Raw genomic sequence first — 17,569 nt, forward strand, 5'->3', positions numbered from 1 at the left:
ATACAAGCAACTTACAAAAGCAGACACAGAGCAGAGTTATCCCGATTATAATTATTGTACAATCTTAACTTAAACGAGGACAGGCGCCAGGACGGACACACACGCACACACGCACACACGCACACACGCACACACGCACACACGCACACACGCACACACGCACACACGCACACACACACACACACACACACACACACACACACACACACACACACACACACACACACACACACACACACACACTTTGATAAAGAGAAAAGGAGAGGAGATGAGGCTAACGTTCTCTCAATACCTTGCACGATTGCCCGATCGCGCCACCAATACGTTTTGGGGTGATGCTCCGCTGGGCGATACCTCCCTGACAGCTGGCGTGCCGTCTCTTGCTTCGTCGCACTTCGTGCAGCTGGCGTCGGTCCAGAGAACGAGACGTGACCGTGAGGCGCGAAGGAGGGACTTTGGGTGGAGAAGACCGTGTCGGGAGCCGAATGGGTGGAGAAGGCGGAGTCGAGAGCGAGTGGGTGGAGTGGTACAGGACGAGGTGGATGGGTGGCGTCGAGGGTGGGGGGTGGAGGCAGAATCGCAGGTGATGACGACAGAAAGGTGAGTCGAAGGCAGAGTCAGGAGCGAGCAGGTGAAGAAGGCGGAGTTAGCAGATGGGCGGAGAGATAGATCCCAGGCCAGGCGGAGAACGGGATGAGCCGACAGCAGCGATGGGCAAGACACCAAAACCGGAACTACGAACAGCCTCGCCACCCATCCTTTATAGACCCAGGGGTGCAGGGTGGGGGGCATTACCCCAAAGCGATGTCGTCACCCGAATCGGCCGCTGTGATTGGGTCCGGACCACTGCATGGCCTGGCCGTGATGGCCGGAAGCGGCTCCACTCCACTTCCTCCGGCAAGATAACTCCAAGCTGCGGAATCGTCTCGCTCCGAGCCTCATGATATGAATCGCCCCGCACCGAACTCCGCGACATGAATTGCCTTGCACTGATCTCCTGGACCGTGCCCCGGCGACCGGGCGAGGGTCATGTCGGCCCCGCATACCCGCCCGGGCACCCCCGATTAGTGCTGATCAATGCCTGCTCCGCAATTCGTCACGCAGCCCGAGCGATCCGAACTGCACAGCACGTCTCTGCCTGATCGTGGCTTCGCCGGGCCGCCAGTGAGGACCAACGGTAAGGTGTTAGGGTAAACCCCTTGCACAGACGGTAAGATGTTAGGATAAACCCATCCACAGATGAGAACAAGAGTGTGCCATTAGTGCCCTGCTCTGTACTATAATAAGGTGTCACGAGCTTAGTACCGGTCCGCAAAACACGAGCTTAGCAAATCGATATGGCGAACAGGATTCAAACCTTGTCACCATTATACATGATGAAATGAAAAAGGTGGACTTCTGAGGGATGACAAACTGGTTTCGAAGCAGGATTCCAAAGAGGCCCTTCCAAAAGATTGTGTGAGAGCTCTTTAAAAACTATGGCCAATCTGTCAATTATTGCAGTGATCCTTATTCCTCGGGTGGTAGTACTTGGTTGATATAATTTGTTGGTTTTTGGTAGAATTGGTTTAATCTACCTTGGTCCTTGAGTAGTGCTTGGTTGAGCTCTAATTGGTTGGTTGAGTTGTAATTGGTTTCATATTCCTTGGTCCTCTGGTTGTACTTGGTTGATGTAATTGGTAGGTTTAGGTAGACTTGGTTTAATCTTCCCTGGTCCTTGGGTAGTACTTGGTTGAGTTATAACTGGTTGGTTGAGTTCTAATTGGTTTCATCTTCCTTGGTCTTCGGGTTGTACTTGCTTGAGTTATCATTTATAATGAGAAGTGAAATGCATGGTTTTTGGCTTTTCTGAGCCTCTGTTATAGTTTTACTTGTCTTTTTTTTTTTTAACGAGGTTCCAGAGTAGCTTGTGTAGCACTTGCGAACGTGGTTAAAATGTTTATGTTGATGTGCGTGTGATGATGATGATGATGATGATGATGACTTGGGGAGTGCAGCATTATTTATATAAATATTTATTAGTCCATTTTTGTTTCTTTCAAGTCAGCCAAACTTTATTCCAAAAACGAATTTGAATCTTCTGTATTCACTGGTCAGTTGGACAGCCGGCTTCTTTACCACCTGAAATCTGCAGTTGGAATTTCTGGTTTTGCTGTGGGATGGTCTTGAGGTGCCCAACCACACATTCGGATTAATTGAGTAAAATGGACTCGAAGAAAGGAACGTAACGAGAAGGTTGACGGTGAAGAATAATGTTGGTTGCATCATTGCACGTACAGTACCGTAATACCTTCCCTTGGTCGAGACGGGATGTTTAACGTGGTCTATGAAGGTTCCAGCAAACTTGAACCCCGTGAAAAGGAAGTGTGTTTCCAGCAATGACAATGGGGTGTGAAGCATTGAGGGATTTAACAGATCAACATTGGAAATATGGTCCCAGCTTTGCCAATCGTTTCCTCCTCCTCCTCCTCCTCCTCCTCCTCCTCCTCCTCCTCCTCCTCCTCATCCACCTCCTCCACCCCCTCCACCTCCTCCACCTCCTCCTCCTCATCCCCTTGGTCTCTCCGGATCTGTAATACTGAGAGGTTGTTTCCAACGACCACTCCCGTCTTCACCTTCAATGCATACCATAAAAGTGTACGTGTCGCATTGAGGTGTTCTTTTATTTACTAGAAATATTGAATGTGGATTGGTGGATATTTTCCTGCGGTTTTGAGTGCCGGTTTACTTCCGCTGCTTTACTTTCAGCTGCTTTTTCGGTTAGTTTTTATTTCCATCACAAAGCATTCGCCTACAATCCAGCAAAGTCAATTCCACCAGCTGACGAGCAGGCATGGATCTTCTCTCCCTTTTAAACAACTCCAACCGTCCCCTTTCCCCTCCACCCTCAATTCCGGATGGATTTGCATTCCAGAGCTGCTTGCTTACATTGGCAGGAGGATTTTGGATTTTCTTATTTTCTTTTTATTGGAATGGACTCTTAACATGTTAAGGCCCATATGTGCATTTGTGCTGTATTTTTATTTATTATTTATTTACTTTATTGCTTTTTTTGTTGTTTGTTTCATCTTTAAGAGTAGAGCAGCATCCACCAGATTGATGTCTTGTTAACCCACCATAAACAGATGGCTTTGCTTATAAGCTTGGTGAAGTAGTGCTATGGATTCTGGAATGCCACCCAGATGCTTCTTCCTCGCTCAGGCGCTGCACGTGCAAATTGGTGGATTGGAGACTCGTCTGCTTTGTTGCAACAGTGCTGCATATTGTGTCAGAGTAAGGCTCACTGGTTAGAATCTGCATTTGATTCCAACGTGACTGTAGGGCTGCGTGCCTTCTTGTCTTGTGCTGCCCATTTCCTCTTGCTGAATGCAAATTTATTGGGGATGCTGGCATTGGGCGTGCTTTTTGTTGCGGGTGCACGTGACGCCAATGGAAAAACCAAACTGGCCTTCCCTAAAAGGCTCACGGTCGCGCTGGAGACGGGTGCACACCGCACGTGCATTTCTGCCGTACTTTTGCACTGTTGGTCGAGTGTTTCACCGATTTGTCGCCGTGCGACTCGAGTCTGTTTTGTGTGGCTACCCGACGTCACAACTCTTGCGAAAAAAGCTGACAAATGTACAAGCGTGCCTCCTCTGCTGCCACGGCATCATCTGCTTTTGGGCTTTGTTCACCAAGAGGCAATTCGAACAATTTGGTGCATGACCATGCTTTTCTTTTCTTTTCTTTTTTTTTTTCTTAATTTTTTTTTTTTCTTTTTTTGAGATTTGGCACTCAATGTTGTCGTTAAGCAGAGAATAACAGTGTTTGCGATTGATCTTCATTGCGGCAGTCGGGACGGAATTTGGTCAAGGTGCTGATGACACGATGGCATCCTTTTTCAAAAGGTATTGTAATGATCTTTGGTGTCCACCGGTCAATGTGAACAAATGGGACTCCTGGCTTGGCGTGCTTCCGGAGGATGGTGCACTCGATAAGTCAATGCCCGTCTGTGAGGCGTCAGATTGACAGTACGTTGTCGGGTTGAGACTCAAACCCATGTAAGATAGCCCAAAGGTGAACGCACTGCATTTTGAGATTTACGCTGACAAAAAATGGCTCCAAGTGACTTTTATTTTATTATGATTATTATTGTTGTTTTAAAAAAAAAAAAAGCCTCAAATTGGATGTAAATATGAAACATTGTAAAAATATAACCTTACCCAATGATGATGAACTCCCCCGATCTCAAAGCCCTGAAGAGCGACCATCCCGTGAGAGTCATTTAATGCAAAATACACCACATTTGGTATCTCTAATTTTCACAAAGCCAACAAGACAGCTGTTTGGTTTTTTTTTTCCTATGTGAAGGGCTGTGTATGCTATGATTCCCGGTGTGGCACAAAACATTGGTTTGATGTCAATTTGAGCAGAACCAAACACCTCTGACATCCGATACCAGCTGTCGGTGCAGTGGTATGCCGTCAAGGCTACTGGGTTGCTGTCCCAGACGTGGGATCAAATCAATCTGAAAACATTGCGTTTATATTTGAACCTCAGGCTACTTAAAACGTTTTCATGGTTTCTGATCCAACCTCTTTTCGCCCAGGTTTTAATGCGTCAAAAATATTTTAAAAACCAAGCCAGTTTACTGACCTCCAGGGCAGTGGTGCCAGGCCCTGCGCAGCAATTGACTCGGAAATGCCCTCAGGGCAATCCGTGCTGGATTCTCACTTCTCCGAAAACGGCTTGCTAATCTCGTCATTTTCAATTTGTTTCATTTTGAAACGGAGGTTGAGCTCCCCGTCCCATCGGTTTGCAACGCCACGTGCTTGTGCATATGCACACCCTGCCACGACATTCTCGAGCTTAAAATGTTAAACTCCTGGCAATTTTAAAACAACCATTGCACAGTGTTTGGAGTTTAATGTCCCCTGGATTTTACGCACTTGTCGGTATACTTTTGTTTCATTTTGATCTCTTTGGGACTTTGTGAGTAAAATGTAAATTGTTTTTCCTTCCATGCAAATACTTGTGTCATTTGACTGGTTTGCTTAAAAAAAAACAAAAAAACATTTTAAGACCACAGGGTTGAAGGTTAAGACCACCTTTATCAACCTTATAATTTATTGATCGTTTGATTTTCTTGGAATGACCATAGGCTGCGCCGTTTCCTCCCCGGTGCATTGCACCATTTATTATTCCATTAAGTGTTCACTTGGAAATGCAAATTTTGACTGTCGTTCAAAATCTGCTTTTCAGAAATTTGTTTCTGGCCACCTTGTGGGTTTGCCAGCTCGGGTTTTGTTTCATCAACTCGACAAAGTTTGGCTGAAACTCTCGAGCTCGTGCGATTTCCACTGTTGAGATCTTTTATGCCAAGGAAATACCAAGATCGTTTGATATACTCCATTTTGGAAACGCTGTGTGGGTTTATTTTGGCTTTGATAACTGCACCTTTGGAAGAGTTCATTTTGTTTGTTTCGATATGGAGCATTCGTGTCATCTTGGGGTTGCGCATAGTGTTATGGAAACCTCGTGGCCATGTGGTCTGCATGTCGTTTGCCTTATTGAATGGTGCCAACCTTTGCCCCTGCAGATGTATCCGTTGCTGCCACATCTGGTGCTCGTCTTGAAACAGTTCCTGCTGCAGCGAGATCTCAATGAGGTGTTTACCGGTGGCATAAGTTCCTACAGCCTCATCCTGATGATTGTGAGCTTCCTGCAGGTATGGGGTCGGTGTAAACAGCTACTGCTTGGCCTCCCCTCTGTGTGTGGCTTCCTTATTATGCGAGTTAAATCACTTAAGATGGCTCTGCGTCATGTTTGAGTGCATTTCATATGATTGCCGTGCATCTCAGATCATCACCCATTAAAAAAACCACCATCTCAGATCATCCACTATATTGCATCATCCGCCATCCAAAACCGTCATCTCGTATCATCCGCCATCCAAAACCGTCATCTCGTACTGTCCGCCATCCAAAACTGCCATCTCAAATCATCCGCCATCCAAACCGCCATCTCGTGTCATCCGCCATCCAAAACCGCCATCTGGTATCATCCGCCATCTCGTACCGTCCACCATCTCATACCGTCCGCCATCCAAAACCGCCATCTCGTATCATCCGCCATCCAAAACCGCCATCTCGTGTCAACCGCCATCCAAAACCTCCATCTCGTGTCATCCGCCATCCAAAACCGCCATCTCGTGTCATCCGCCATCCAAACCGCCATCTCGTGTCATCCGCCATCCAAAACCGCCATCTCGTGTCATCCGCCATCCAAAACCGCCATCTCGTGTCATCCGCCATCCAAAACCGCCATCTCGTGTCATCCGCCATCCAAACCGCCATCTCGTGTCATCCGCCATCCAAAACCGCCATCTCGTGTCATCCGCCATCCAAAACCGCCATCTCGTGTCATCCGCCATCCAAAACTGCCATCTCGTGTCATCCGCCATCCAAACCGCCATCTCGTGTCATCCGCCATCCAAACCGCCATCTCGTGTCATCTGTATCATCCACCATCCAAACCGCCATCTCGTGTTGTTACGCCATCCAAAACCGCCATCTCGTGTCATCCGCCATCCAAACCGCCATCTCGTGTCATCCGCCATCCAAACCGCCATCTCGTGTCATCTGTATCATCCACCATCCAAACCGCCATCTCGTGTCATCCGCCATCCAAAACCGCCATCTCGTGTCATCCGCCATCCAAACCGCCATCTCGTGTCATCTGTATCATCCACTATCCAAACCGCCATCTCGTATCAGCCGCCATCCAAACTGCCATCTCTTATCATCTGCCATCTCGTATCGTCCTCCGTCACAAACCACCATATTTTCTACCTCATTAACACTCCCCAAACACACCTTTCCAAATTTCGTTTTCATTCTTGAGAGTTTGCCTTTGTATCAGCCTTATCCACCATATCCACCCTTCTCTCGTCCTCTTTCTTCCGCACATCCCTTCTCTTCAAACTCTACCTCTATTTTATCCCTCAACAATGCTGTTGTGTGTTTCCTCATCTCCTCATGCTGTTTGTTTTGTTCTGTTATGTCCTGATCTGTTCGATGTTCTCGCTCTTCCACGAACCTCAACACCCTGTGCGTGTTTAAATAAATACATATATACTAAGGAAAGGGTGTGAATCCAATCTACCAAAATCTGACCTGGTGCAAGTTTCTGTTGGCAATTAAAAAAAAATAAACGTCCAGCTCATGTACCGTCTGCTTGCAAACAACATGGTTTTGTACGCAGGCGAAGTTTGGCGTCCTGCGTGCAGACGGAAAACCAATTGCATAGAGAGCTTGCTGGTCACGTATCCTTGACGCACTTGTTGCTTTGGCAGTGGTCCACCCTCTGTAGGCACGTTGTGTGTTTATTCGTACGATTGTTGCACCACATGGTCTTTCCCCAGGGAAGTCTTTTTGAAACTTTTGAACAGTTTTAAATGGTTTGTTTTCGTGGATCGTGTTCGCTCGCCCAGACGTTCCTTATCAGAGGTTGTACATTGAATGCTTTATGGCGATGGCAGAACTGGCCATAATGTGTTCAATTCTTTTTAATGTTAATGTATTTAAGCAACAAGTACATGAGAAGGGTAACATCCATGGTCATGAAGAATAAAAGCGAAGGGAAGGTAATCTGAATTGGAGTCGACTGTAATAGGTGGACATCTGGACCAGACTGGGTGTGGTAGGTATAATATAGTCCTCACGATAAAGTTCGTTAATGAGCCAGCTGGGTTTTTACAGATAATTCAATCACGCCGTGGCGGTTGTTCTGAGAAAATCCAATTCACTTCCTAAAGCTTCAAATCAAAATCCCCTCATGCTGCTGCATCCAGCAGTTTTTCAAACCACGACGCGTGGGATGTCACACCGGTGTCCTCACCGAAAAACCATCATTATACCCACCAAAAGTGGCCACCGCAAAAAAAATCCAGCCACCGCAAAATGTTTCATTCCCTAAAACACATGAAAAAAAAAACCCCTGAAAATCACTCCGTGGGAATACCTTTGGTGCAGCCGCCCTTCACAGGGCAGCTCACCTTATCATGGGATTCGGGTAAACCCTTTGCCTAGCTGAGGCCTGGCTTATCTCCATGACATTTACTTCAACCATATGCACAGTCTGTATGTATATTATATTTATGCGGGAGGCGTTTTCAGGGTTGTCCGTACGTACATGGGTGCGTGGCAGATTTTTCTTACCGTGATTTATTTTGAACCATTGAAGGGATTTTGACTAAACTTGTTACAAGTGTTTACGATGATGCAAAGATGAACTGATTCGATTTTGGGGTCGAAGGTCATATGATCTTGGAAAATCATTTTGCAGACGACAACTCAAGTGAGAAGCATCTGATGTTGTCTATATCTCTTCTACTTATCTATCTTTTCTCTGTCGTGCTCTCTCTCAGGTGACCTTTACTTTTTCATGTGACCTTTAATTGAGATCAAATGTAACAGTGGGTTGATGTCTCATGTGGGCGGAGGCATATCCATCAACACATTCATGTCAATTTATACTTTGAGAGTTTACAATTTGTAACAGCCGCCGACGTGATCAGAAAGCTCCGCGGTGCCCAGGTCCACCTCCAGGTAGTCCTCAGCCTAATACCCAGCAGCTGCGATGAGATGTTATAAAGAGTGCCATCATTTTTAGGTCATCTCGTTAGAGATGACCTAATAAAACCAGTCTCTATGTCCGTCCGTACGTATGTCTCCATTTTTTTTTCTTCCGATTTTCTTGATATTTGGTATGTGGGTAGATGTCTATGAGTGATGCACGATGGTATGACTTTTGACACGATTGAAGGTCAAGGTCACTCCAAAGTTGTGAAATCGTCCATTTTCAAAATCTATCTCCTCTGCCGTTTGTGATCTAATCTTCGAAATTTCTTTGGATTCTGATAATATAGAACAATATCTAAATTTGGTCGGGCCGGTTTTTAGGTCATCTCTACATCTCAGTAGAGATGACCTAATAAAGCCAGTCTCAGTCTGTCCGTACGTCGATCCACAATCAAACCGAGTGGAGACAAATAACCAAGAGTGGAATGGATAGAGGTCGATGAGACATGCACAACGATATAACTTTCAAGGTCGTCCAAGGTCGAGGTCAAGGTCACGAGGCTGTCAAAGTTGCGAAAATCGTCGATTTCAAATCGTATCTCCTACCTCATTTATCAAGAGAGATCAAATGTTATTGGTGATTCAGATGCTATGGACTATTATCTCGAACAACACGAGCCATTTTTTTTGAAATTTGCTCTCGTTCCGATTTTATAGTTTTTATCCGCCTCTTGGTGCGCTGAAGACCTCAACTCGGTCTCCCACGCTGATTTTAACTTCAAATTCAATCATGTTTCCACCTTTCGCACTGCATAAGGTTGATCGACACTGAAATAAAGCGAATTCGACCTGAAATTCACCTTTAATGAGGGAAATGCATCGAATGCGTTGGGTGGGTGGGTCTGGGTGCCGAGATGCCGCGGATTCTGGCAGGCACGGGATGAAGCCTAGAATCGTCTCCTCGAGGGAATGCTTACTGTTGGGGTCCGGGAGATCTCTGGCAGAGATGACCGGCACTCCCGCTCGGAGATATTTTTAAAAATTCGTCCTGGTTATCGAGTCACTAGTCTTCAAAGTTGGAAAAATCGTCTGTGATACGGTCAAAAACAAATCCGCCTGATCTTGATGAAACTTGGTATGTTGGTAGGGGTCGATGAGTGATGCACGACGGTATGACTTCAGACCTCATTGAAGGTCAATGTCAAGGTCACCGATGCTGTAAACTTGTGAAATCATCCATTGTCAAAATATCATCCGCCATTTATGACTTAGAAATGCGGTTTGATTTCTGAGGTCTGGTTTCTCTCCTTTTGAAGACGCCTTGATCATAAATGTTCTAAATCAACCATTTTCAAAATCTATCTCCGGATAACTCAGAAATGTAGTTTGATTTCTGAGGTTTTCTATCCTTTTTACTCCCGGGCTTTCGTCTGTACGTTGAACCAAAAGACAAGATGACATCGAAGCCATTCTAAGCCGATCAGAGATCCACATCTACAGAGCTTCAGAGATGACCGTCACCCCCAACCGGGGTAATTTTATAACATCCATGTTGTGTTCGACAATCTTATCTCACCTAGTGTTGCAATGTGTGTTTGTTTATTGTCCCCCGCCAACCAACGAAGTTGGCGGGGGATATAGAAATGAGTTCCGTCCGTCTGTCCGTCACATTTAGTTTCCGGAGCTTAAATACAAATCCCCTCAAGATATATTTATGAAATTTGGTACACAAATCAAGCAAGTGGTGAACTGGTGCCTTTTGATATTTCGAGATTTCCCCCCCAAAAAAATTCTGTCAATTTCCATGGAAACAAGTTGGGTATTAAGAAATATTTGAGGTAAACCTTTATTTACAGAGCATAGTTGAACTATTAACAGAGCATAGAACTATTAACTATTTCTTTATGAAATTTGGTACACACATCAAGAATAAATTGAACTGGTGCCTTTTGCTACTTGTCCTCATTTACTATGGCGGGAGATATTGAAGACTTTGTCTTCAATGGATGCGAGTTTACATTGATTTACTGATTGAAGGATGCTTTCTGCAACATAAGGAATATTCAGCCTGATACCCAAGCCCAATCCCGAGCACGAGATGGGAGCTATAAATTTATTGCAGCATACGTACTCCCCTGGGAAACATTAAAACTGAGGCCTGGCTTATCTCTTTGGCGTTTACTGCAACCATATGCACAGTAAGTCTCGGACATCATAAATAATGAGTTTTGTGCAATTTATTTTTTATTATAATAATAGTAAAAACCCTGAACCACAAAGGTCAACCGAACCTGAAATGTTTTCGACAAGCAAAACCACAGGTCACCTGGTTTTTGAGTGACGATGAAACACCCCAGCTTGCTCTCAAATTCTCAAGTAAAAGTGATGGTTTCATTTTTTTAAAGACAAGTGATTGGGTTTTATAACAATACAACCTTGAACCTTGTGGATTTGACGTATTTGGAACTTTGATGTTTCATCTCCCAATCACAACATGTCTCTCGCCTCCCCCCCATTCCCCCACCTGTCTCTGCTCTCTGCCCCCCCCAACGCCTGTCTCTTCTCTGCCCCCCCAACGCCTGTCTCTCCTCTCGCTCCCCCAACGCCTGTCTCTCCTCTCGCCCCCCAACGCCTGTCTCTCCTCTCGCCCCCAACGCCTGTCTCTCCTCTCGCCCCCCAACGCCTGTCTCTCCTCTCGCCCCCCCCAACGCCTGTCTCTCCTCTCGCCCCCCCAACGCCTGTCTCTCCTCTCGCCCCCGACGCCTGTCTCTCCTCTCGCCCCCCGACGCCTGTCTCTCCTCTCGCCCCCGACGCCTGTCTCTCCTCTCGCCCCCCGACGCCTGTCTCTCCTCTCGCCCCCGACGCCTGTCTCTCCTCTCGCCCCCGACGCCTGTCTCTCCTCTCGCCCCCCGACGCCTGTCTCTCCTCTCGCCCCCCGACGCCTGTCTCTCCTCTCGCCCCCGACGCCTGTCTCTCCTCTCTCGCCCCCGACGCCTGTCTCTCCTCTCGCCCCCGACGCCTGTCTCTCCTCTCGCCCCCGACGCCTGTCTCTCCTCTCGCCCCCCGACGCCTGTCTCTCCTCTCGCCCCCCGACGCCTGTCTCTCCTCTCGCCCCCGACGCCTGTCTCTCCTCTCGCCCCCGACGCCTGTCTCTCCTCTCGCCCCCCGACGCCTGTCTCTCCTCTCGCCCCCGACGCCTGTCTCTCCTCTCCCCCCCCGACGCCTGTCTCTCCTCTCCCCCCCCGACGCCTGTCTCTCCTCTCCCCCCGACGCCTGTCTCTCCTCTCCCCCCGACGCCTGTCTCTCCTCTCCCCCCCGACGCCTGTCTCTCCTCTCCCCCGACGCCTGTCTCTCCTCTCCCCCCCCGACGCCTGTCTCTCCTCTCCCCCCGACGCCTGTCTCTCCTCTCCCCCCGACGCCTGTCTCTCCTCTCCCCCCCCCGACGCCTGTCTCTCCTCTCCCCCCCGACGCCTGTCTCTCCTCTCCCCCCCCGACGCCTGTCTCTCCTCTCCCCCCCGACGCCTGTCTCTCTCTCCCCCCGACGCCTGTCTCTCCTCTCCCCCCGACGCCTGTCTCTCCTCTCCCCCCCCGACGCCTGTCTCTCCTCTCCCCCCCGACGCCTGTCTCTCCTCTCCCCCCCGACGCCTGTCTCTCCTCTCCCCCCCCCGACGCCTGTCTCTCCTCTCCCCCCCGACGCCTGTCTCTCCTCTCCCCCCGACGCCTGTCTCTCCTCTCCCCCCGACGCCTGTCTCTCCTCTCCCCGACGCCTGTCTCTCCTCTCTCCCCCCGACGCCTGTCTCTCCTCTCCCCCCCGACGCCTGTCTCTCCTCTCCCCCGACGCCTGTCTCTCCTCTCTCCCCCCGACGCCTGTCTCTCCTCTCCCCCCGACGCCTGTCTCTCCTCTCCCCCCCCGACGCCTGTCTCTCCTCTCCCCCCGACGCCTGTCTCTCCTCTCGCCCCCGACGCCTGTCTCTCCTCTCGCCCCCCGACGCCTGTCTCTCCTCTCGCCCCCGACGCCTGTCTCTCCTCTCGCCCCCCGACGCCTGCCTCTCCTCTCGCCCCCCGACGCCTGCCTCTCCTCTCCCCCCCCGACGCCTGTCTCTCCTCTCCCCCCCGACGCCTGTCTCTCCTCTCCCCCCCGACGCCTGTCTCTCCTCTCTCCCCCCGACGCCTGTCTCTCCTCTCCCCCCCGACGCCTGTCTCTCCTCTCCCCCCCGACGCCTGTCTCTCCTCTCCCCCCGACGCCTGTCTCTCCTCTCCCCCCCGACGCCTGTCTCTCCTCTCCCCCCGACGCCTGTCTCTCCTCTCCCCCCCCGACGCCTGTCTCTCCTCTCCCCCCCGACGCCTGTCTCTCCTCTCCCCCCCGACGCCTGTCTCTCCTCTCCCCCCCCGACGCCTGTCTCTCCTCTCGCCCCCCGACGCCTGTCTCTCCTCTCCCCCCCCGACGCCTGTCTCTCCTCTCGCCCCCCGACGCCTGTCTCTCCTCTCGCCCCCCGACGCCTGTCTCTCCTCTCCCCCCCCGACGCCTGTCTCTCCTCTCGCCCCCCGACGCCTGTCTCTCCTCTCCCCCCCCGACGCCTGTCTCTCCTCTCCCCCCCCCGACGCCTGTCTCTCCTCTCCCCCCCGACGCCTGTCTCTCCTCTCCCCCCGACGCCTGTCTCTCCTCTCCCCCCCGACGCCTGTCTCTCCTCTCCCCCCCCGACGCCTGTCTCTCCTCTCCCCCCGACGCCTGTCTCTCCTCTCCCCCCCGACGCCTGTCTCTCCTCTCTCCCCCCCGACGCCTGTCTCTCCTCTCCCCCCCCGACGCCTGTCTCTCCTCTCCCCCCGACGCCTGTCTCTCCTCTCCCCCGACGCCTGTCTCTCCTCTCCCCCCCCGACGCCTGTCTCTCCTCTCCCCCCCGACGCCTGTCTCTCCTCTCCCCCCCGACGCCTGTCTCTCCTCTCCCCCCCGACGCCTGTCTCTCCTCTCCCCCCGACGCCTGTCTCTCCTCTCCCCCCGACGCCTGTCTCTCCTCTCCCCCCCCCGACGCCTGTCTCTCCTCTCCCCCCGACGCCTGTCTCTCCTCTCCCCCCCGACGCCTGTCTCTCCTCTCCCCCCCGACGCCTGTCTCTCCTCTCCCCCGACGCCTGTCTCTCCCCCCGACGCCTGTCTCTCCCCCCCCGACGCCTGTCTCTCCCCCCCCGACGCCTGTCTCTCCCCCCCCGACGCCTGTCTCTCCCCCCGACGCCTGTCTCTCCCCCCGACGCCTGTCTCTCCCCCCCGACGCCTGTCTCTCCCCCCCGACGCCTGTCTCTCCCCCCCGACGCCTGTCTCTCCCCCCCGACGCCTGTCTCTCCCCCCCCGACGCCTGTCTCTCCCCCCGACGCCTGTCTCTCCCCCCCGACGCCTGTCTCTCCCCCCGACGCCTGTCTCTCCCCCCCGACGCCTGTCTCTCCCCCCCCGACGCCTGTCTCTCCCCCCCGACGCCTGTCTCTCCCCCCCGACGCCTGTCTCTCCCCCCCCGACGCCTGTCTCTCCCCCCGACGCCTGTCTCTCCCCCCCGACGCCTGTCTCTCCCCCCCCGACGCCTGTCTCTCCCCCCCGACGCCTGTCTCTCCCCCCCCGACGCCTGTCTCTCCCCCCCGACGCCTGTCTCTCCCCCCCCGACGCCTGTCTCTCCCCCCGACGCCTGTCTCTCCCCCCGACGCCTGTCTCTCCCCCCCGACGCCTGTCTCTCCCCCCCCGGACGCCTGTCTCTCCCCCGACGCCTGTCTCTCCCCCCCCGACGCCTGTCTCTCCCCCCCGACGCCTGTCTCTCCCCCCCCGACGCCTGTCTCTCCCCCCCGACGCCTGTCTCTCCCCCCGACGCCTGTCTCTCCCCCCGACGCCTGTCTCTCCCCCCGACGCCTGTCTCTCCCCCCCCGACGCCTGTCTCTCCCCCCGACGCCTGTCTCTCCCCCCGACGCCTGTCTCTCCCCCCGACGCCTGTCTCTCCCCCCGACGCCTGTCTCTCCCCCCCGACGCCTGTCTCTCCCCCCGACGCCTGTCTCTCCCCCCCGACGCCTGTCTCTCCCCCCCGACGCCTGTCTCTCCCCCCCGACGCCTGTCTCTCCCCCCCGACGCCTGTCTCTCCCCCCGACGCCTGTCTCTCCCCCCCGACGCCTGTCTCTCCCCCCGACGCCTGTCTCTCCCCCCCCGACGCCTGTCTCTCCCCCCGACGCCTGTCTCTCCCCCCGACGCCTGTCTCTCCCCCCCGACGCCTGTCTCTCCCCCCGACGCCTGTCTCTCCCCCCGACGCCTGTCTCTCCCCCCCCGACGCCTGTCTCTCCCCCCGACGCCTGTCTCTCCCCCCCGACGCCTGTCTCTCCCCCCCGACGCCTGTCTCTCCCCCCGACGCCTGTCTCTCCCCCCGACGCCTGTCTCTCCCCCCCGACGCCTGTCTCTCCCCCGACGCCTGTCTCTCCCCCCCGACGCCTGTCTCTCCCCCCGACGCCTGTCTCTCCCCCCGACGCCTGTCTCTCCCCCCGACGCCTGTCTCTCCCCCCCCGACGCCTGTCTCTCCCCCCCGACGCCTGTCTCCCCCCCGACGCCTGTCTCTCCCCCCCCGACGCCTGTCTCTCCCCCCCGACGCCTGTCTCTCCCCCCCGACGCCTGTCTCTCCCCCCCGACGCCTGTCTCTCCCCCCGACGCCTGTCTCTCCCCCCCGACGCCTGTCTCTCCCCCGACGCCTGTCTCTCCCCCCCGACGCCTGTCTCTCCCCCCGACGCCTGTCTCTCCCCCCCCGACGCCTGTCTCTCCCCCCCGACGCCTGTCTCTCCCCCCCGACGCCTGTCTCTCCCCCCCCGACGCCTGTCTCTCCCCCCCGACGCCTGTCTCTCCCCCCCGACGCCTGTCTCTCCCCCCGACGCCTGTCTCTCCCCCCGACGCCTGTCTCTCCCCCCCGACGCCTGTCTCTCCCCCCCCGACGCCTGTCTCTCCCCCCGACGCCTGTCTCTCCCCCCCGACGCCTGTCTCTCCCCCCCCGACGCCTGTCTCTCCCCCCCGACGCCTGTCTCTCCCCCCCGACGCCTGTCTCTCCCCCCCGACGCCTGTCTCTCCCCCCCGACGCCTGTCTCTCCCCCCGACGCCTGTCTCTCCCCCCCGACGCCTGTCTCTCCCCCCCGACGCCTGTCACTCCTCTCCCCCCCAGACGCCTGTCTCTCCTCTCCCCCCCCGACGCCTGTCTCTCCTCTCTCCCCCCCGACGCCTGTCTCTCCTCCCCCCCCGACGCCTGTCTCTCCTCCCCCCCGACGCCTGTCTCTCCTCCCCCCCCGACGCCTGTCTCTCCTCCCCCCCCGACGCCTGTCTCTCCTCCCCCCGACGCCTGTCTCTCCTTCCCTCCCCCGACGCCTGTCTCTCCTTCCCTCCCCGACGCCTGTCTCTCCTTCCCTCCCCCGACGCCTGTCTCTCCTTCCCTCCCCCGACGCCTGTCTCTCCTTCCCTCCCCCGACGCCTGTCTCTCCTTCCCTCCCCCGACGCCTGTCTCTCCTTCCCTCCCCCGACGCCTGTCTCTCCTTCCCTCCCCCGACGCCTGTCTCTCCTTCACTCCCCCGACGCCTGTCTCTCCTTCCCTCCCCCGACGCCTGTCTCTCCTTCCCTCCCCCCGACGCCTGTCTCTCCTTCACTCCCCGACGCCTGTCTCTCCTTCCCTCCCCCGACGCCTGTCTCTCCTTCCCTCCCCCCGACGCCTGTCTCTCCTTCCCTCCCCCGACGCCTGTCTCTCCCCCCCCCGACGCCTGTCTCTCCCCCCCGACGCCTGTCTCTCTCCCCCCCGACGCCTGTCTCTCCTTTCCACCACCCCTCGACGCCTGTCCCTCCTGTCCCCTCCCCCCGCCGCCTGTCTCTCCTCTCCCCCCCCAACGCCTGTCTCTCCTTTCCACCACACCCTCGACGCCTGTCCCTCCTTTCCACCACCCCCTCGACACCTGTTCCTCCTGTCCCCCTTCCTCCCGCTGCCTTCCGTCGTCCTCCCCCCTTGCTGCCTTCAGTCCCCCTTCCCCCAGGTGCCTTCCATCCACCTCCCCCCACTGCCTTCCATCCCCTCAGTGTCTTTCACTTACTTCCTTCCTCCGCCTCTCTCTTCCTCGATCATATTGTAGCTTCATCCTCGCTCTGATGCCAAGAGCCCACGAGCGAACTTGGGCGTCCTGCTTATCGAGTTCTTTGAACTTTATGGTCGTCACTTCAACTATCTGAAGACCGGGATTCGAATAAAAGATGGCGGCTGTTACATTGCCAAGGATGACATGCAAAAGGAGATGGATGGTTACCGGCCCTCTATGCTCTACATTGAAGATCCCTTGATGCCCAGTGAGTCGGATCCTCTATTGTGTGAATCTCCATTTACCAATAAAAATAAAACTCTCTGTAAACATTCCACTGATTTTATGGAGTACGAAGTTGTGGTGATGCTTGTGCTCGTGCGTTTCGGTCACCTTTTATTGCATCTGCATGGTTTACCGCCACAAGAACATCCCTCAACTTCTTGAAATTGTCTGGGTGTATTTAAACTGATTTGTGATTTAATTTAGAAACATAGAAATGCTTGATAATTTAAAAATTGAACTTCATCAAAACTTTTTTTCCTTTTCTCATCCCCACCTCCACTCCTCCCCTATTCTCATCCCCACCTGTGTTCCTCCCCCTTCCCCAAAATCAAGCGAACGATGTTGGCCGAAGCTCATATGGGGCGATGCAGGTCAAGCAGGCTTTTGACTCTGCGTACCTCATTCTTAGTCACGCTGTCTCCCCACTCACACGATTTTATCCACACCGCGAACAAATCACGTGAGTGAAGCAATCACGTAACGAACTGGTGGTGTAGAATGTGATTTCTGGTGAATTATTTTCTTCTTCAATGTTAATGCTTCTCTTGATGAAGTGTCTTTTGGGAATGGTGGGATGGGATGTTTTTCTTGCCCATGTATCTTACTTTAATGGAGCAAATGTGGATGTCACCGAAACTCCAAAATTGACGTGGCGGAATTAG

The 17,569-nt window shown here is 53.8% G+C and overlaps 1 protein-coding gene across 1 annotated transcript in view; it reads left to right on the forward strand.

The window, feature by feature from the left end:
• Positions 1-17,569, forward strand: part of LOC147011493 (terminal nucleotidyltransferase 4B-like) — a 61,561-nt gene that overhangs the window by 22,439 nt on the left and 21,553 nt on the right. The window contains 3 exon segments of the mRNA XM_085857428.1: positions 5,579-5,707; positions 16,680-16,890; positions 17,241-17,367. Coding sequence (XP_085713554.1) covers positions 5,579-5,707; positions 16,680-16,890; positions 17,241-17,367 — 467 coding nt within the window.

Source organism: Eptatretus burgeri, chromosome 15 (assembly GCF_056783735.1).
Source record: "Eptatretus burgeri isolate ZD-2024b chromosome 15, Ebu_testis_v1, whole genome shotgun sequence".
NCBI lineage: Eukaryota > Metazoa > Chordata > Myxini > Myxiniformes > Myxinidae > Eptatretus > Eptatretus burgeri.